At 39.2% G+C, this 21,728-nt stretch overlaps 1 protein-coding gene across 2 annotated transcripts in view; it reads right to left on the bottom strand.

The window, feature by feature from the left end:
* Positions 1 to 21,728, bottom strand: part of LOC126181248 (probable methyltransferase-like protein 25) — a 69,749-nt gene that overhangs the window by 36,286 nt on the left and 11,735 nt on the right. For both annotated transcript variants that reach the window (XM_049924755.1, XM_049924756.1), the window contains exon 2: positions 4,657 to 5,208. In XM_049924755.1, the coding sequence (XP_049780712.1) occupies positions 4,657 to 5,208 (552 nt within the window). The remainder of the gene's footprint in view (positions 1 to 4,656; positions 5,209 to 21,728) is intronic.

Genomic DNA, 21,728 nt, shown 5'->3' with positions numbered 1-21,728 from the left:
ACACACACACACATTACACTCACCTACACTTAACATATACACATAAGACTCACCTCTCACACATACGCAAGGAAAGGGGACGATTGTACACAGTGGAAGAAAACTTTTTCTGTCTAGGGAGATCTGGGATCTCCCAGTGACTTTACTTTGGTGAAAGTATCATCACATATCAGACAGAATTGTGACTGGATTGAGCATTATGTGGTAGGGGAAACACAGCATGTAATCTTGGATGGGGAGTCACTAAAAGGTGTAAAAGTAATTTCACATGTGCCTAGGGACATATCTTACATGGCAGACATTTTGCAGATGATGTTAACAACGTAATATGTGATAAAAAGCTGAGCAAATATCCAACCAGATAATATCAAAAAATTTTCAGAAATATAAAATTGTTAATTTCATAAAGCATGACTACAACATCAATGACTCACAATTGGAACCAGTCAAAGGCAGCAATTCATTGGTAGGATACTGGGAAGATGCTGTCAATCTACAAAGGAGATATCTACAAAATACTAGTGCAACCTATCCTAGAACTTTTGCCCAATGCGTGGGACTGATGCCCATGGGACTAACAGATATACAGAACTTATGCAAAGAAGGGCAGTATAAATGGTCATTGGTTTGTTTGACTCAAGAGAGCGCACCACGGAAATGCTGTAAAATGTGAAGATACTTGAAGATAGATGCCAACTACAATGCAAAAGCCTATTTACAATGTTCCAAGAACAGTACTAAGTGAGGAATCTAGGAATACACTACAGCCTGCAACCTTTCACTTGCATAGGGACTGCAAAGATGAGATTAGAATAATTAATGTGCACACAGATGCATTTAAGTAGTCATTATTCCTGTGGTATGTGACGAAGCAAGCTGGGATAATTTTAATTCCCTTCTTGTTTTTCCATCTGCCTCCTTAAATTCATTTTGTTACTTTTAACTATTTACCATTAACATATGTGAATATAATCTACATTTTCATAAAAGAGAAAAACTGGCCCTTAGTTTTAAAGAATATAAAACCAGATCTAATTTTGTGCTTATTTTTAGGTATGTAATTGATTTTCTAATTTATTTTGACTATTCCTAGTTGGTATCTTTCAGTATAGGGTGAAATCAGTAATTGTTTCGTAATTTAAATTCTATTGTTGATGTATAAACAAATATAAATTCTGTACTAATTACAAACATTTGAAGGAACAACTAATAGTATTACTCAACAATTTATTTGGCTCTATTTCAAAACATGTTAGCAAAGTCAGCCCTTAATTAATTCCAAAGTAATTAACAGTTTTGTCCAAAGTACTGTTTGCATACTTATATTTGTTAATTTCATGATTTAAACAAATAATTCGGCCTAACTCTTGCAGTAGAAGAAACTGTTAAAAAGAATCAATGTTTCAATGTATTCAGTTTATTTAATGAGTTAAGTTTTAATTATTATATCTGTAAATTAAACATCAAACAATGTGAAGTTTCAGTACCTATTATTGTGAGGAAACCTAAGGGCCTGATTTTTGGTCACGAGACAGTCAGTCCATAGCTGAGTTTCAGACGAGAAATCTGTGTTGGTTAGAGCAACAACAATGCTTCAACTTAACAGTGAAATAAGTGTTACACCGATAGACCGTGTGTTAAAACACTGACAGTGTCTGCACCAATACATACTTTTCTATTCTTCAAGAACTGTGAACTTTGTGGATAGGTTTTACTGCTTGTAGATGTTCAATAGCAAACTATTGTAGCAGTATGTGGAGGTTTACCTGCAAACTATTAATGAGGGTTATCGAAAGTTAAACAACTGTGTACTGGCCAAATAACTGTGTATTATTGGGGGGTTGTGAACAGTGAAAGTCAAAGAGAGAGTAATGCAACTGTGCACCTGTCGGCTACATTATTTTCATTAGTCAGTGTCGGAATTACAAATCCCATTTTTCAGCCAGTGTAGCAATGCAGGACATCGACACCGATGGCAATCAATGAAGAGATAAACAGAGAAGGTGGAACTGCTACAGGTACATATACAAATGGAACAGGAAGACACCCTAAGATGTGGTACAATGTGAAGTAGCCTCTGCCATGAAATTCACAGCAATTTGCAGAATATAGATATAGACCTGTTTGCAATCTTTGCCTGCTCCCCCACCCTACAATTTCTATCCCTACCTCCTTGACTGACTGCACCTCTCTCCTCCTCCATTTCTATTATCAAATGAGTTTCTTGGTGCCCTAGAATATGACATTTCAGCTTATCTCTCCTTTTAGTCAAACAGTGCAATAAATTTCTTTCCTCCCCAGTTCAATAACACTGCCTAAAATAGCAATGAAATACAAAATTCAAACTTCTTTCATGAAAACCTTTTTTAAAGTCATAAAACAGCCTTCTTACAGTCCTATTTGGTATGGATCTCACACACTAGAACAATATTCTAGAACAGGTTTCATGAGTGATTTGTAAATGATCTCCTTTGTAGACTGATTGCACTTCCCCAGTATTCTACCAATAAACCAAAGTCTGACTGAGCCCTTGTGATCATTCCATTTCATATCCCTACAAAGTGTTACATCTAGGTATTTGTATGAGTTGGCCAATTCCAACAGTGACGCATTGGTATTGTAGTCATAGGATACTACATTTTTTCATTTTGTGAAGTTCACAATTTTACATTTTTGGACATTTTAAGCAATTTGCCAATCTTTGCACCACTTTGAAATCTTATCAAGATCTGATGATATTTATGCAGCTTCTTGGATCGCTTCCACTATCCTGTGCTTCACTAACTATTTGTCTCTAGCATGGAGCATGGATCCAATTCACCAACAGTCTTTTCTAATTTATTTTTTTTCATCTGGTTCACAGTGAGCTTTGTTATTCACCTTGGAATGTTGTACATTATCCAGATTTGAATTATTTGTCATTACATGCTTTATCATTACATGGATACTATAATGACAGTTAGTTAGTGGATATTTTATACTAGAGTGACAGTAATTAAAAACTTTCGCTGCAACACTGTGCACTCATTTCTGTGGTAAAGGCAACCTTAATGTGGAATAATGAATATCTTTTTCCTTCTGGTATTGTAACTATGTACACTGTTGTTTCTTTTGAACTGAAGGGGATTATTTACAAAAAGTTTAACAATGGAATAAATATACTGTGATGCAGTAGTAAGAATGTCCATCTCCGCAAACAGATGTCTACAAGATGATAGTGGGTGAGAACCACATGCCACGCGGGATTAGCCGAGCGGTCTAAGGCGCTGCAGTCATGGACTGTGCAGCTGGTCCCAGCAGAGGTTCGAGTCCTCCCTCGGGCATGGGTGTGTGTGTTGGTCCTTAGGATAATTTAGGTTAAGTAGTGTGTAAGCTTAGGGACTGATGACCTTAGCAGTTAAGTCCCATAAGATTTCACACACATTTGTACATTTGAGAACCACACATTATTCTTACAGCAAGGTTTTTACCAATGAAGACTTTCTTTTTTAAAGTGAGTTACCCCTGGACATATTCCATATGATATTACTGAATGAAAATATACAAAATATGTCAACTTACTGATTTCTCTCTCCCCAAGATCTGCGATGATTCTAAGTGCAAATGTGGCCGAACTAAGCTGTTTTAGAAGTTCCATCCAATTTATTATTTCTCATCATATGATGTGTTACACTTATCATTGTGCAGTACTCCTAGGTATGCAGAATTGAATATGTGGAGTCTTTTTAAAATTGAGAGTGAGCCCTTTCACAGAAAAATAGACAATGACAGTTTTAAAAACTTTGTTACCATTTCTTCTGTTATTGTATGTATGATTAGATTGATTACAATACTGGTGTCATATGCAAAAAGAACTAATTTTGCATGTTGTGTATTAGACAGGAGATCATTTACATGCATAAGGAACAGTAGTGGGTCTAAGACTGAGCCTTGGAGAACCCCATACATGATTTCTGTCCCATCAGAACTATGCCCCTGGACTGTCTTAGTTGAATTACTAAGTACAACTTTCTGAATTCTTTTGGTTAGACATTACATTATACATTGGTTGGCATACCATCCCTCCTATGTAATTTTTGTGAATATCTCACTGAAATAAGTGCTTATTGTACTTTGACCGCCAAAATGCCACTTGCAGTTCCCTACTGAAAAGGTTCTAGCATTTCAGTTACTAATCAAAAATGTTCTTTCCACCATAATTTCTGCTTTTAATAACAGACTAACAGATTGGCAAAATGCTTTCACTAAAATCCTTACTGGTACTGCAGAACTGGGCCTTTTTTGAAAAAAAGAGAGAGACAAAAGAACAGAGGAAAAGTAAAACACATAAATGTGATATTAAGATCAAAGGAAAAAGAAATCTATTAGCACCAGAAAAACTCCTCAGAATCACAAGTGTTGATGGGCAACTACTGCACAGATAGTTTTCTGGAGAAAATTTATTCTTACAATATCATGCCTTCTGTTTATAATGTCTTCTGAAATATACTGGAGACACTTAGTCCATGTGAAAAACTGACTCTTGAAAACTGAGGCTTAATTGTGTATTTCCTATTAGGCAATGAAATGACGTGTATACTGATCTTCTTTCCTCTACACCCTTTTGTAAGTTTAAAATTATAGCATTCCATCATTAATCAGAACATACAAATATACCTCTCTTTTTACTGAGATCCTTTGCACGCTCTGCGCTGACAGCATCCTGGCATTGCGCCCCAGAACAAATTTTTTTCTTATCAAATATTGGCTCAATGGAAACCCATGGTACAGTTTGTGTTCGCTATCACACAAAAGTCTTTTTGGAAATGGATTTTCACAAAAGTGTTCCTCAAGAAGATGATAACAGCAACCAACATTGCACACTGCACTTACATTATTCTCCCTTACAAACAACTGTAGGCAAGCAGGTGCCAGATTACCACAAGTGTGCAGCCCTGTTAAAAGAATATTACTGCAAGAATCATAGCTACCAAAATGTTCTGTCACAAGGGCAGCTAAATCAGTTTCTTCAGAGATATATGCTGTTGCTTGCTTGTACAAAGCAAATACACCCTCACTGGACTCAAGATTTTCAGTCTCACTCAGTTGCTGATTTTGAGAAGTTGAGGCATCAGCTTGCATCTTAGCTTTCCAATGCTTTCCATGACGAATTTGAGTCTTCTCTGTTTGAGGCTTCTCCACTTTTATTAAGGCTGGTCTCCAAGCTTTCTGTAAAGATCAGTTCAGAGTAATTACTTTTATATCGAGAATAAATTCAAAATATGATGGTCAACAATAAAACTAACATAGTATTAATGTTGAAAATCAGCTGTGAAGCTACAAAACAAACATGAGCATGTTATTTCTTCACCGAACAAGAACAGTGGAAAAAATAATAATGAAATGGATAGCACAGAATAAAGACAACATGTCACAGATGAGGAAGAATTTAAATTTAAAATCTGAAAGGCAAATATGCAGACTGACTTGATAAATAATAATAATGGAACATAACCACTTATTTTTGAGATGGTATGTTTCACTACATACAGGGTGCCCCTGCAGGAATGGTCAGTGTTCAGGGATATGACAGGAATGACCATTAGAAGCAAAAATGTCAAGTAAATGGTCTAAAATGCATACTTTAAGAGCTATGAGCACTTCTTCGTCTTTGATACTGTGAAACAAACCTCTTCTACTGCAAGCTCTTTGCTTTCCATATTTTTGGAGGATGTAGTATGTGCCAAAACAAGGAAAAAGGTCCAAAAAACTTAGGCCCTAAACTGCATACCTTAAAAGATATGAGCACTTGTCTATCTTTGCTACTGTGAAAATATATCTCTTCTATCGAACAAGTGCTTATAACTCTTAAGGTATGCATTTTACGGTCCATGTTTACTAGGCTATTTGGTTCAAATGATGGTTCCTATCATATTCCTGAAATTGACAGTTTCTTCTGGGACACACTGTAAATGCACAAGAAAGGTAATGATAAATTTCTGACTTTCGAACAATATATGTTCTTCAACACAGATGCAACACTGCATTAACTGATAATTAACTCTACTGCTTCCTCATCCACATGGCAGTTAGGTTGAATTCTACCCCTGACTCGGTTCCAATTTCAACTTGCTGCAGTTGCTAAATGAAAGTCGGGTGTGGCTGAAGTGAAGTAGTGTTTTCAAAGGTATTATAAATATGGACAGACACAAGTATGAGCAATGCTGCACCATCAAATTTGTGTACAGCTTGGTGGAATTGTTAGACCAGTATAGCACTCTGGTTATGAGGACAGAAACTGTCACACAGCAAATCTAAATCCAAAGACACTGATCAATATATATATAATCATTCTGGAAAATAATCAAAACTTCATGGAGATAACCACCGAATGGTATGTGAAACTAGAAAATTGAAGCTCTTTCAGTTGTTGTTGTTGTTGTTGTTGTTGTTGTTGTTGTTGTAGTCTTCAGTCCTGAGACTGGTTTGATGCAGCTCTCCATGCTACTCTATCCTGTGCAAGCTTCTTCATCTCCCAGTACCTACTGCAGCCTACATCCTTCTGAATCTGCTTAGTGTATTCATCTCTTGGTCTCCCTCTATGATTTTTACCCTCCACGCTGCCCCCCCAATACTAAATTGGTGATCCCTCCATGTCTCAGAACATGTCCTACCAACCGATCCCTCCTTCTAGTCAAGTTGTGCCACATGCTCCTCTTCTCCCCAATTCTATTCAATACCTCCTCATTAGTTATGTGACCTACCCATCTAATCTTCAGCATTCTTCTGTAGCACCACATTTCGAAAGCTTCTATTCTCTTCTTGTCCAAACTATTTATCGTCCATGTTCCACTTCCATACATGGCTACACTCCATACAAATACTTTCAGAAACGACTTCCTGACACTTAAATCAATACTCGATGTTAACAAATTTCTCTTCTTCAGAAACGCTTTCCTTGCCATTGCCAGTCTACATTTTATATCCTCTCTACTTCGACCATCATCAGTTATTCTGCTACCCAAACAGCAAAACTCCTTTACTACTTTAAGTGTCTCATTCCCTAATCTAATTTCCTCAGCATCACCCGACTTAATTCGACTACATTCCATTATCCTCGTTTTGCTTTTGTTGATGTTCATCTTATATCCTTCTTTCAAGACTATCCATTCCGTTCAACTGCTCTTGCAAGTCCTTAGCTGTCTCTGACAGAATTACAATGTCATCAGCGAACCTCAAAGTTTTATTTCTTCTCCATGGATTTTAATACCTACTCCGAACTTTTCTTTTGTTTCCTTTATTGCTTGCTCAACATACAGATTGAATAACATCGGGGATAGGCTACAACCCTGTCTCACTCCCTTCCCAACCACTGCTTCCCTTTCGTGTCCCTCGACTCTTATAACTGCCATTTGCTTTCTGTACAAATTGTAAATAGCCTTTTGCTCTCTGTATTTTACCCCTGCCACCTTCAGAATTTGAGAGAGAGTATTCCAATCAACATTGTCAAAAGCTTTCTCGAAGTCTACAAATGCTAGAAACGTAGGTTTGCCTTTCCTTAATCTTTCTTCTAAGATAAGTATTAGGGTCAGTATTGCCTCATGTGTTCCAACATTCCTATGGAATCCCAACCAATCTTCCCCGATGTTGGCTTCTACCAGTTTTTCCATTTGTCTCTACAGGGGGAGGACAATGCATATTTCGCCTGTTTCATACATCTTGCTCACCAGATGGTAGAGTTTCGTCAGGACTGGCTCTCCCAAGGCCGTCAGTAGTTCTAATGGAATGTTGTCCGCTCTGGGGGTCTTGTTTCGACTCAGGTCTTTCAGTGCTCTGTCAAACTCTTCACGCAATATCATATCTCCCATTTCATCTTCATCTACATCCTCTTCCATTTCCATAATATTGTCCTCAAGTACATCGCCCTTGTATAGACCTTCTATATACTCCTTCCACCTTTCTGCTTTCCATTCTTTGCTTAGAACTGGGTTTCATTCTGAGCTCTTGATATTCATGCAAGTGGTTCTCCTTTCTCCAAAGGTCTCTTTCATTATCCTGTAGGCAGTATCTATCTTACCCCTAGTGAGATAAGCCTCTACATCCTTACATTTGCCCTCTAGCCATCCCTGCTTAGCCATTTTGCACTTCCTGTCGATCTCATTTTTCAGACGTTTGTATTTCTTTTTGCCTGCTTCATTTACTGCATTTTTATATTTTCTCCTTTCATCAATTAAATTCAATATTTCTTCTGCTACCCAAGGGTTTCTACTAGCCTCGTCTTTCTACCTATTTGATCCTCTGCTGCCTTCACTATTTCATCCCTCAAAGCTACCCATTCTTCTTCTACTGTATTTCTTTCCCCCATTCCTGTCAGTTGTTCCCTTATGCTCTCCCTGAAACTCTGTACAACCTCTGGTTCTTTCAGTTTATCCAGGTCCCATCTCCTTAAATTCCCACCTTTTTGCAGTTTCTTCAGTTTTAATCTACAGTTCATAACCAATAGATTATGGTCAGAGTCCACATCTTGCCCCTGGAAATGTCTTACAATTTAAAACCTGGTTCCTAAATCTCTGTCTTACCATTATATAATCTATCTGATACCTAGAATGAGATTTTCACTCTGCAGCGGAGTGTGCGCTGATATGAAACTTCCTGGCAGATTAAAACTGTGTGCCCGACCGAGACTCGAACTCGGGAGTTCGAGTCTCGGTCGGGCACACAGTTTTATCTGATACCTACTAGTATCTCCAGGGTTCTTCCATGTATACAACCTTCTTTCATGATTCTTAAACCAAGTGTTAGCTATGATTAAGTTATGCTCTGCGCAGAAATCTACCAGGCGGCTTCCTCTTGCATTTCTTAGCCCCAATCCATATTCGGCTACTATGTTTCCTTCTCTTCCTTTTCCTACTCTCGAATTCCAGTCACCCATCACTATTAAATTTTCATCTCCCTTCACTACCTGAATAATTTCTTTTATCTCATCATACATTCCATCAATTTCTTCTCTTTCAGTACACTGTTGAAAATTATAACAGATTAGATTGGACGCCATTGGTGTGCAACTCAAGATGATTGCAGAATACGTCAATACTGTCATTCACATAATTTCTTACATAAACAGAGTCTGGGTGCTCCATTTCTTCCACATTCTTTGTGTAGCAAAAATGTGACATCAATATTTGCATCTTGATTGTTTTCCACACTCTAACACAAAAAGGGCATGAAGGGATAGTTAATGGAATTCTAATGCACAACTTTTATCTGTTTTTTACCTTCATAGCCTGTAATACTGACTACATGAATGAACTGCATTCAAAAATGCGTTGTCCTCCCCCTGTAGAGAAATGGAAAAACTGGTAGTAGCCAACATCAGGGAAGATTGGTTTGGATTCCGTCGAAATGTTGGAACGCGCGAGCAATACTGACCCTACGACTTATCTTAGAAGATAGATTAAGGAAAGGCAAACCTACATTTCTAGCATTTGTAGACTTAGAGAAAGCTTTTGACAATGTTGATTGGAATACTCTCTTTCAAATTCTGAAGGTGGCAGGGGTAAAATATAGAGCGCGAAAGGCTATTTACAATTTGTACAGAAAGCAGATGGCAGTTATAAGAGTTGAGGGACACGAAAGGGAAGCAGTGGTTGGGAAGGGAATGAGACAGGGTTGTAGCCTATCCCCGATGTTATTCAATCTGCATATTGAGCAAGCAATAAAGGAAACAAAAGAAAAGGTCGGAGTAGGAATTAAAATCCATGGAGAAGAATTAAAAACTTTGAGGTTTGCCGATGACATTGTAATTCTGTCAGAGACAGCAAAGGACTTGCAAGAGCAGTTGAACGGAATGGATAGTGTCTTGAAAGGAGGATATAAGATGAACATCAACAAAAACAAAATGGGGATAATGGAATGTAATCACATTAAATCAGGTGATGCTGAGGGAATTAGATTAGGAAATGAGACACTTAAAGTAGTAGATGAGTTTTGTTATTTGGGGAGCAAAATAACTCATGATTGTCGAAGTAGAGAGAACATTAAATGTAGTCTGGCAACAAGAAGGAAAGTGTTTCTGAAGAAGAGAAATTTGTTAACTTTGAGTATAGATTTGAGTTTCAGGAAGTCCTTTCTGAAAGTATTTGTATGGAGTGTAGCCATGTATGGAAGTGAAACATGGATGATAAATAGTTTAGACAAGAAGAGAATAGAAGCTTTCAAAATGTGGAGCTACAGAAGAATGCAGAAGATTAGATGGGTAGATCATGTAACTAATGAGGAGGTACTGAACAGAAGTGGGCAGAAGATGAATTTATGGCACATCTTGACTAGAAGAAGGGATTGGTTGGTAGGATACATTCTGAGGCATGAAGGGATCACTGATTTAGTATTGTAGGGAAGCGTGGCAGATAAAAAGTGCAAAGGGAGACCAAGGGATGAATAAACTAAGCAGATTCAGAAGGATGTAGGTTGCAGTAGTTACTCAGAGATGAAGAACCTTGCACAAGATAGGGTAGCATGGGGAGCTGCATCAGAACAATATCTGGATTGAACACCATAACACAACTACTACTACCACTACTACTTTGCATCACTGCTTTGTGGCAAATTAAGCCAGTCTCAAAGCCTTTTCCTCTGTCATCATCTTTAAATTCATTGCAAACACAATCAAACAATGATAGGGCTACAAAATGTCTCCTTTTCTGTGCCTCAATTATATTAAACTTTAATGGGTGTCATATGTGTGTGAGATGGCAGTCGAACTTTCTGGCAGCAATCTCCTCCCCTTTCCTTCTGAAATCATTTTGTCTTTTCCCTCTATGTATCATTTCTTTGGAGTGCTGGCTTCCTGCAGTGAAGGTGGAGTGCTATTCACACTAATTCATCTTCAGTAACTGTATAGTAAAGTCACAATAATATCTCACAGATGTATAATACTAACAAAGTGACTGTCATTCATCAGATGTGTTTAGCAACATGTTGTGTTTATTGTGATAATTATTGTATATTACAGCTATTACTGACAGTGTCTAATAATTAATTCGCACAACATTGAGCCACAACCACATCCGTCTTACCATTCAAAACCAACCTGAACAGAAAGGTTATTCTTGACTTCTGAAAGTAAATTAATGAAACTTTGAAATACATTTGGAAGAATTATTGATTTAATTTTTGATGATAGTATTATTGATCCAAATCATGGGACAGAAAGTGATGATGATATGAACAGAACAGGAAATGGATGTTGATGATGATTATGACACAATGGTTGACAGACTGTTAACTTTAGAAATTTTTGATGAGATTCTACAGTGGATAAACAATAAAATGAGTAAAACAAGACTTAAGTACTCTTGGAAGAACATTTCTTTTGTAAATGATATAGATGTTCTTGAACTGAAAGCTTTCATAGGTTAACTTGTATGCATAGAAATATATAAATTCAGCAATGAATCCATAGATTACCATTTGTCAATGGTTAGCACTGGAAGCAATATTTTTCACAACACTATCACTAAGAAAAGGTTTTATGTTTACACTGACAGTTCTTTGATTTGACAATCTAAATCACAAGGAAGAAAGTAACAATGAAGATGCTAACATTTTTTACATTGATAAAATTTACTTACCATGTAGCGGTAGAAGAAACACACATAAAAGACTGTTGTGATTGGCAAGCTTTTGGAGCCAGTGGCTCCTTTTTCCAGCAGAAGGGTTGATGAGGAAGGAAGAATGGTGAAGAAAATGGGCTAGATAGGTCTAGGATAAAGAGTAGATTTTGGGAAAGTCACCCAGAACTAGGGGAGACTTACCATACGGGATGAGAAGGAGAGACTATTTTAACAGATTTATTAAGATCTATCAGCAGTTTGACTCTCAAGGCCTTACTGTGTGTGTTGAGATTTATTTTTCAGGTGAACATGCCAAGACAATTAGTGATTATATGTATGTCAATGCCAGTAAACAGAACTTAATATAATGCCCATATTTATTCAGGGAAAAACAGAGTCAAAATCTCACCACAGAACAGAAACTGAGTATTCTCACACAGGCTGTACTGATACTTACCAAACCAGTCCACAAGACATGCTGAAATATCACAGCAGACAAATGGATTGTCTCAACTGAAACTGTCAATGACTTTCTAAAAACAACTCATTTATATAGGAATTATGAAGAAAAATAGAAATAAGATCCCACTACAGTTTCAACCAAGTAAGACATGCACAGAAAGTCTTCTGTTTATGATGGCACAGAGACCATAACTTATCTATCTTATATAAGGCCGAAGTCAAAAGCAGTGATTTTGGCAACTTACTTGTAGCACTCCACAACTCAATTCAGACACTGGTAAGCCAGAGATAATTTCTTTTTCTAATTTCAATAAATATGGTACTAACAGACTTTATATGAAGAGTGAAAACTATACATTGAGCAGAACAACTCATAAGAATCTAATGGCAATATTTTTTACCAACGTTGACGTGGGGTGTGGTGTCAGTGCTTTCACTCTTCATCAATCCTACTCTAATGTTCAGAAAAGCTCCAGACTCAGTTTTCTGCTTGAGGATTTATAAATTGGGAGACTGTGGAAGAGGGAGAGGGGGTAAAATGGGGAGTGGGAAAGAAAGAAGCAGAGAAGGGGAAAAGATCAGTGGGTGCACCAGTGAAGAACAACACACAATGAGGGGAGGCGGTCTGTGAGGTGGTGACAAGGCAGAGGAGGTGGAAACAGTTGGGGTTGGGTTGTTTGGGGAAGGAGAGCAGACAGCGAGGTCATCGGTCTCATCAGATTAGGGAAGGACGGGGAAGCAAGTCGGCCGTGCCATTTGAAAGGAACCATCCCGGCATTTGCCTGGAGTGATTTAGGGAAATCACGGAAAACCTAAATCAGGATGGCCGGACGCGGGATTGAACCGTCGTCCTCCCGAATGCGAGTCCGGTGTCTAACCACTGCGCCACCTTGCTTGGTGAAACAGTTGAGTGGAAGGTTTGGGAACAGCAGACTACCATAGGTTGACGTTGGGATGATTTTGGAGGTAGAGAATGTGTTGTAAGGATAACTCCCATCTGAAGGGTTACGAAAAACTGGTGGTGGAGGGGTGTGGATCCAGATGACCCAGGTTGTGAAGCAGCCACTGAAATCAATCATGTTACGTACACTTTGTCCTTGGCCACTGTTTGGCAGTGGCCATTATCCTGATGGCAAGATGGTTGGTAGTCATACCTATACAAAATGCTGAGCAATGATTGCAGCAGAGCTGTAATATGGTGTGGCTGCTTTCACGGGTGACGCGGCCTCTGATGGGGTAGGATAAGCCTGTGACAGAACTGGAATAGGAAGTGTTGGAGGCGGGGGGATTGGGCAGATCTTGCACATGGATCTTCCAGAGGGATACAATCCCTGTGGCAAGGGGTTCAGACTGGGAGTAGTATAGGCATGGACTGGGCTGGGCGGACAACAGGAGGGGTGTGAAGGATCTTGGGTAGATGTCTCTCATTTCAAGGCATGATGACAGATAATCAAAGCCCTGGTAAAGTATTTGGTTCAGTTGTTCCAGTCTGGTGTGATATCTGGTGATAATTCTGGTTCTGGTTCCTGGGGGTTGTGGGAGGATTGGGAGTGTGTGGGAATATGGCATCGGAAATTTGTTTGCAGACTAGATCAGGGGGATATGGCCTGTCTATGAAGGACTTTGTGAGATCTCCAGCATACTGGGCAAGGGAGCTCCTGTCACTGCAGATATACCATCCCCAGGTGGGCAGCAGATTTGGGAGGGATTTTCTGGTGCATAAGGGGTGACAGCTGCCAAAATGCAAGTACTGTTGGTTGCTGGTGGTTTAATGTGGACACAGGTGTGGATGGAGCCTTCAGAGAGAAAGAGGTCAATGTCCAGGAAGGTGACACACTGTGTTGAGGAGGATCAAGTGAAGTGGATGGGAAAGCAGGTGTTGAAGCCGTGAAGGAATGGGGATAGGGTATCCTGGCCCTGAATCCAATGGACCAAGAGTTCGTGGTTTTTGGATGCTAGGAAGATTTCCTAGGTAGTCCGTAAACAGGTTGGCATAGGAGAGCGCCACGCAAGAGCCCTTGGCTGGGTAGCAGATTTTTATGCTAACCTGTTTATGGGTTGTCTAGGGAAAGCTACCTAGCCTTTCAAAACCCCAAATCCCTGGTCTGGTCTGGCTTCACTGACTGTATCTTCATGATTTTGACTCAGAGTCAGGAAACATACAAAAAATACACATTTTTTTGGATCATCATCTAACATTTCACTGTTTCCCTTCTTCTTTTTCTTGCTGTTATATGGCTGTAAACATATGTTGTATCTAGCTGCATCTCAATAAACAACAAAAAAGTTAAAACAATATGGTATAATTCAATAGTAAACTTCTGGAGCCTGACAGACACCAAATACCAGTTACATTACAAAATTGTATAATACCATTTAAGGATTAAGTCTTGATGAGTATAGGTGGTTTTTTTATTGTTACCATTATACAGACTGCTCCAGATCTCCCAACCATTTCTAGGACACTATTTTTCGGTCTCTTTATTGCAGGTAATCAGAAAGATGTTGACCACGAAACAATGAATCAGTGTCGTAAGTTGGAAACTTAATGGACTGTCCTTTGCTGAGGTTCAAGAATGGTTTTTTCAGTGTTACTGTACAGAAGTGCCAATGTGGACAACCATTAGAGGTTTGGTTAGCAAACTAGGAATGTTCCTGATGAGAAATTTTCTGGGGAGTTGCCAACATCACAGGAAACTGTGGACACCATATGAAGTCCACTGTGTGGCAAACCTTGTGCTTCATACTGGAAAAAAAGAGGCTTTCACATCCAGCTGCCTCATGATCTTGGAACATAGTACAATGCGGCAGGCATGGTCATGTGCCCTACATTGGGGTAGTAAATGACGAACATTTGTTGGCGCATATCCTGTTCCAGGATGAGGCCACCTTTCATACCTGTGGCTTCATTGATCACCATAACAGCAGGATATGGGCTAATGAGTGAGCACACAATGCCATGGAATTATAATGTAACACTACAAAGGCAAATACATGGCTGTGCCTCATCCAACAGCAAAAGTATGGTCAATTCTTTTTTGCTGGAACAACAGTCACATCAACATAATACCTGGACATGCTTGAAGAATTCCTGCAGCCCCAATTGTCTCCTGAGAACATTCTGGATTCAGTGGCATTTCAACAAGACAGTGCCCCATGGCACTTTGCATATGTTGTGCATAATTACCTCAATGAGACATTCCAAGAACTCTGGATTGGACATGGCTCACAATGGTTCTGGACAGTACGCTCACCTGATCTAACAAACTTCGACTTCTTTGCATGCAGTCACATCAAGAACCACATGTACAATGTGAAGATTAGGGACTGCAGCACCTGCCTGAACACATTTCAGCAGTGGCGCATACTATGACCCCAGCAATGTTGCAGCATGTGTTCAGGTGCACTGAGGACAGGTGGCAACTCTTCTTGGATACAGAAGGCAATCATTTTGAAAGGCAGTGATTTCATTGAAATATGGTGTCTCCCTCCACATTAAAGTACATTCATGTTGTAAATATTTCATTTCAATTAAAGTACTCCCTTCCAGAAATGGTTAGGGAGTTTTCAGGCAACCTGTATTTATGAACAATGATGTTCTTTTCAAATTCCACATGCTACTTAATGACAAGTCTCTTATGAAATAAATTTATCGACAATATACTATTAGTTTGCTTGTTACTTAAGCAGTTATCTACAGCAGGCTTAAAGATGCATAAATGATATCTACATCTACATCTACATTTATACTCCGCAAGCCACCCAACGGTGTGTGGCGGAGGGCACTTTACGTGCCACTGTCATTACCTCCCTTTCCTGTTCCACTCGCGTATGGTTCGCGGGAAGAACGACTGTCTGAAAGCCTCTGTGCGCGCTCTAATCTCTCTAATTTTACATTTGTTATCTCCTCGGGAGGTATAAGTAGGGGGAAGCAATATATTCGATACCTCATCCAGAAACGCACCCTCTCGAAACCTGGCGAGCAAGCTACACCGCGATGCAGAGCGCCTCTCTTGCAGAGTCTGCCACTTGAGTTTGTTAAACATCTCCGTAACGCTATCACGGTTACCAAATAACCCTGTGACGAAACGCGCCGCTCTTCTTTGGATCTTCTCTATCTCCTCCGTCAACCCGACCTGGTACGGATCCCACACTGATGAGCAATACTCAAGTATAGGTCGAACGAGTGTTTTGTAAGCCACCTCCTTTGTTGATGGACTACATTTTCTAAGGACTCTCCCAATGAATCTCAACCTGGTACCCGCCTTACCAACAATTAATTTTATATGATCATTCCACTTCAAATCGTTCCGCACGCATACTCCCAGATATTTTACAGAAGTAACTGCTACCAGTGTTTGTTCCGCTATCATATAATGATACAACAAAGGATCCTTCTTTCTATGTATTCGCAATACATTACATTTGTCTATGTTAAGGGTCAGTTGCCACTCCCTGCACCAAGTGCCTATCCGCTGCAGATCTTCCTGCATTTCGCTACAATTTTCTAATGCTGCAACTTCTCTGTATACTACAGCATCATCCGCGAAAAGCCGCATGGAACTTCCGACACTATCTACTAGGTCATTTATATATATTGTGAAAAGCAATGGTCCCATAACACTCTCCTGTGGCACGCCAGAGGTTACTTTAATGTCTGTAGACGTCTCTCCGTTGATAACAACATGCTGTGTTCTGTCTGCTAAAAACTCTTCAATCCAGCCACACAGCTGGTCTGATATTCCGTAGGCTCTTACTTTGTTTATCAGGCGACAGTGCGGGACTGTGATTGTGTAATGAATGCCTCACTTCTAAACTTATAATAGCACCACAATATTGTTCCATACAACACTAATGGACAGAAATATTAGAAATAAACCAACTTCTGACACTCTTAGCACCAGAAATAGTGACTACTGAAAGATCACAAGTTGCTGAATGTAATTTTGTAAGGTTATCTACAACTTGCACAGAAACCAGACTGAAGATATAAGAATCAAAGGACATGAATGAAAGACAATAATTGAAAGGGAATGAGGTAGGGTTATAACATATCCCTTGTGTTATTCAATCTATAAACTGAGCAAAGAGCAAAGCAAACGATGGAAAAATTTGGAAAAGGAATTAAAGTTTAGAGAGAAGAAATAAAAACAATTAAATTTGCCGCTGACAAAGCAATTCTGTCAAAGATAGCAGAGGACTTGGAACATCAGTTGAACAGAATAGATGTGTTGTCATTGTAGTCTTTAGTCCAAAGACAGATCCGATGCAACACTCCACACTAACTATCCTGTGCAAGCCTCTGAATAACTACTGCAATCTGCATCCACTTGAACCCTCTTACTGTATTCATCTCTCTCTACCCTTCTTTTAGACAAGTTGTGCCACTAGCTCCTTTTCTCCCCAGTTCAATTTAGTACCACCTAATTAGCTATTTGATCTACCAACCTTATCTACAGCATTCTTCTGTAGCACCACATTTTGAAAGCTTCCTTCTCTTCTTGTCTGAAACATTTCTTGTCCATGTTTCACTTCTTTAAAGGCTACACTCCACACAAATATTTAAATTTTTATTCAACATTAACAAATTTATGTTTTTCTGCAATATTTTTCTTGTCACTGCCAGTTTAAATTTTATATTCTCTCTACTTCTGCCATCATCAGTTATTTTACTGCCTAAATAGCAAAACTCTCCTACTGATTTTAGTGTCTCATTTCCTTATCTAGTTCCTTCATTTGACAATTGCTTTGTGCATTAACTCCACTTGTCACCAACTGAGATGTTGCTGGTCTGAAGATTATCCATGTATGGTTACCCAATCATAAAAAGAAACACAATTTACAATCTGACTACTGTTTCTCGTTATTATTTAATGCAAAGAAAAATTGAAAGGGGTGCTATATCTAGCATTGGTTGTCACAAAGCTGATGACTATGACAATATTAACTAAAAGCAGATGATGTGACAACTGAATCTGATCTGGGATGGTCCATCTAGATATGAAAGGTTTGTAAAAGCTTGTACCAAGTTGAGTTGAAACGGCTCCAGCCAATCAAGTCATTCTGCAAAGTATGAGGTTCATTAAAATGAAACCTGACCAGTGTGTCTACCTTTGCCTTACACATAAGGTGGCACCACATAACTGTGAGTATGGTGGCACCACCTACTGGTAGAGAGACTGACACGTGCACACCATTTGGTGTTGCATAGCACCAGTGCAGTTTCACGCCAAAGAGAAGGTGGTCACACAAGTTATCATCCACTACCGAAAATGCAGGTGAGTAAGCAGGAACAATGATGAGTGATTTGATTTTTGGTGGAGGAGGGAGTTGGAGGCCATGAAATGTATCGACGGATGAAGGCTATGTACGGTGAGTGCAGTCTGAGTCGTTCAAATGTTGTGGAATGGTGCAAATGATTCCTTGAGGGCTGTGAATCATTGGAAGATGATGCTCGTCCTGGACAGGCTCATCATGTCATCATACTGGAAATGGTTGTGGAAGTAAATGCTTTAGTCTTAGACAACTGCAGAATCAACATGGACCTCTAAAACAAGCTATTTTCAGACATCGATTTGCAAAGGACAACGAAGTGTGTGACTGAGTCCAGGCCTGGATCTGACTGCAGCCTACTAACTTCTTCAAGGATGGAATCGACTGGTCAATTTGCAAAGGACAATGAAGTGTGTGACTGAGTCCAGGCCTGGATCTGACTGCAGCCTACTAACTTCTTCAAGGATGGAATCAACTGGCTAGTGCCGCAATGGGATAAATGTGCCAACAGTTTTGGCGACTATTTTTGAGTATGTGTACTGTGTATAACTACACTTTTGAGTTAGTAAAATCATTACCGCTACTTTAACTACTGACCAGGTTTCATTTGAATGCCCCTTAAACATTCACATTTAATTTTATTTATAGACTTACAGAATTAGTGAAGTTTGGTGGCAGGAGGAACAAGACTTCTGGTCAGGTGACTACAGGGTTATAAATACAAAATCAAATAGGGGTAATGCAGGAGTAGGTTTAATAATGAATAGGAAAATAGGAATGCGGGTAAGCTACTACAAACAGCATAGTGAACACATTATTGTGGCAAAGATAGATACGAAGCCCACGTCTACTACAGTAGTACAAGTTTATATGTCAACTAGCTCTGCAGATGACGAAGAAATTGAAGAAATGTATGATGAAATAAAAGAAATTATTCAGATAGTGAAGGGTGACGAAAATTTAATAGTCATGTGTGACTGGAATTTGGTAGTAGGAAAAGGGAGAGAAGGAAACGTAGTAGGTGAATATGGATTGGGGCTAAGAAATGAAAGAGGAAGCCACCTGGTAGAATTTTGCACAGAGCACAACTTAATCATAGCTAACACTTGGTTCAAGAATCATAAAAGAAGGCTGTACATATGGAAGAAGCCTGGAGATACTGACAGGTTTCAGATAGATTATATAATGGTAAGACAGAGATTTAGGAACCAGGTATTAAATTGTAAGACATTTCCGGGGACAGATGTGGACTCTGACCACAATTTATTGGTTATGATCTGTAGATTAAAACTGAAGAAACTGCAAAAAGGTGGGAATTTAAGGAGATAGGACCTGGATAAACTGAAAGAACCAGAGGTTGTACAGAGTTTCAGGGAGAGCATAAGGGAACAACTGACAGGAAAGGGAGAAAGAAATACAGTAGAAAAAGGATGGGTGGCTTTGAGGGATGAAATAGTGAAGGCAGCAGAGGATCAAATACGTAAAAAGACGAGGGCTAGTAGAAACCCTTGGGTAACAGAAGAAATATTGAATTTAACTGATGAAAGGAGAAAATATAAAAATGCAGTAAATGAAGCAGGCAAAAAGGAATACAAACGTCTGAAAAATGAGATTGACAGGAAGTGCAAAATGGCTAAGCAGGGATGGCTAGAGGGCAAATGTAAGGATGTAGAGGCTTATCTCACTAGGGGTAAGATAGATACTGCCTACAGGAAAATTAAAGAGACCTTTGTAGAAAGGAGAACCACTTGCATGAATATCAAGAGCTCAGAATGAAACCCAGTTCTAAGCAAACAAGGGAAAGCAGAAAGGTGGAAGGAGTATATAGAGGGTCTATACAAGGGCGATGTACTTGAGGACAATATTATGGAAATGGAAGAGGATGTAGATGAAGATGAAATGGGAGATGTGATATTGCGTGAAGAGTTTGACAGAGCACTGAAAGACCTGAGTCGAAACAAGGCCCCCTGAGTAGACAACATTCCATTAGAACTACTGACGGGCTTGGGAGAGCCAGTCCTGACGAAACTCTACCATCTGGTGGGCAAGATGTATGAAACAGGCGAAATATGCGTTGTCCTCCCCCTGCAGAGACAAATGGAAAAACTGGTAGAAGCCAACATTGGGGAAGATTGGTTTGGATTCCATAGAAATGTTGGAACACATGAGGCAATACTGACCCTAATACTTACCTTAGAAGAAAGATTAAGGAAAGGCAAACCTACGTTTCTAGCATTTGTAGACTTCGAGAAAGCTTTTGACAATGTTGATTGGAATACCCTCTTTCAAATTCTGAAGGTGGCAGGGGTAAAATACAGAGAGCGAAAGGCTATTTACAATTTGTACAGAAAGCAGATGGCAGTTATAAGAGTCGAGGGACACGAAAGGGAAGCAGTGTTTGGGAAGGGAATGAGACAGGGTTGTAGCCTATCCCTGATGTTATTCAATCTGTATATTGAGCAAGCAATAAAGGAAACAAAAGAAAAGTTCAGAGTAGGTGTTAAAATCCATGGAGAAGAAATAAAAACTTTGAGGTTCGCCGATGACATTGTAATTCTGTCAGAGACAGCAAAGGACTTGCAAGAGCAGTTGAACGGAATGGATAGTGTCTTGAAAGGAGGATATAAGATGAACATCAACAAAAGCAAAACGAGGATAATGGAATGTAGTCGAATTAAGTCGGGTGATGCTGAGGGAGTTAGATTAGGAAATGAGACACTTAAAGTAGTAAAGGAGTTTTGCTATTTGGGTAGCAGAATAACTGATGATGGTCGAAGTAGAGAGGATATAAAATGTAGACTGGCAATGGCAAGGAAAGCATTTCTGAAGAAGAGAAATTTGTTAACATCAAGTATTGATTTAAGTGTCAGGAAGTTGTTTCTGAAAGTATTTGTATGGAGTGTAGCCATGTATGGAAGTGAAACATGGACGATAAATAGTTTGGACAAGAAGAGAATAGAAGCTTTTGAAATGTGGTGCTACAGAAGAATGCTGAAGATTAGATGGGTAGATCACATAACTAATGAGGAAGTATTGAATAGGATTGGGGAGAACAGAAGTATGTGGCACAACTTGACTAGAAGAAGGGATCGGTTGGTAGGACATGTTCTGAGGCATCAAGGGATCATCAATTTAGTATTGGAGGGCAGCATGGAGGGTAAAAATCGTAGAGGGAGACCAAGAGATGAATACGCTAAGCAGATTCAGAAGGATGTAGGTTGCGGTAGGTACTGGGAGATGAAGAAGCTTACACAGGATAGAGTAGCATGGAGAGCTGCATCAAACCAGTCTCAGGACTAAAGACCACCACCACAACAACAACAACAACAACAACAACAATTGAAAAAGCTTCAATTTTCTAGTTTCACATACCATTCGGTGGTTATCTCCATGAAGTTTTGA

The sequence above is a fragment of the Schistocerca cancellata genome, chromosome 1, assembly GCF_023864275.1.
Source record: "Schistocerca cancellata isolate TAMUIC-IGC-003103 chromosome 1, iqSchCanc2.1, whole genome shotgun sequence".
Classification (NCBI taxonomy): domain Eukaryota; kingdom Metazoa; phylum Arthropoda; class Insecta; order Orthoptera; family Acrididae; genus Schistocerca; species Schistocerca cancellata.
This window is presented reverse-complemented; position numbering and strand designations above follow the sequence as displayed.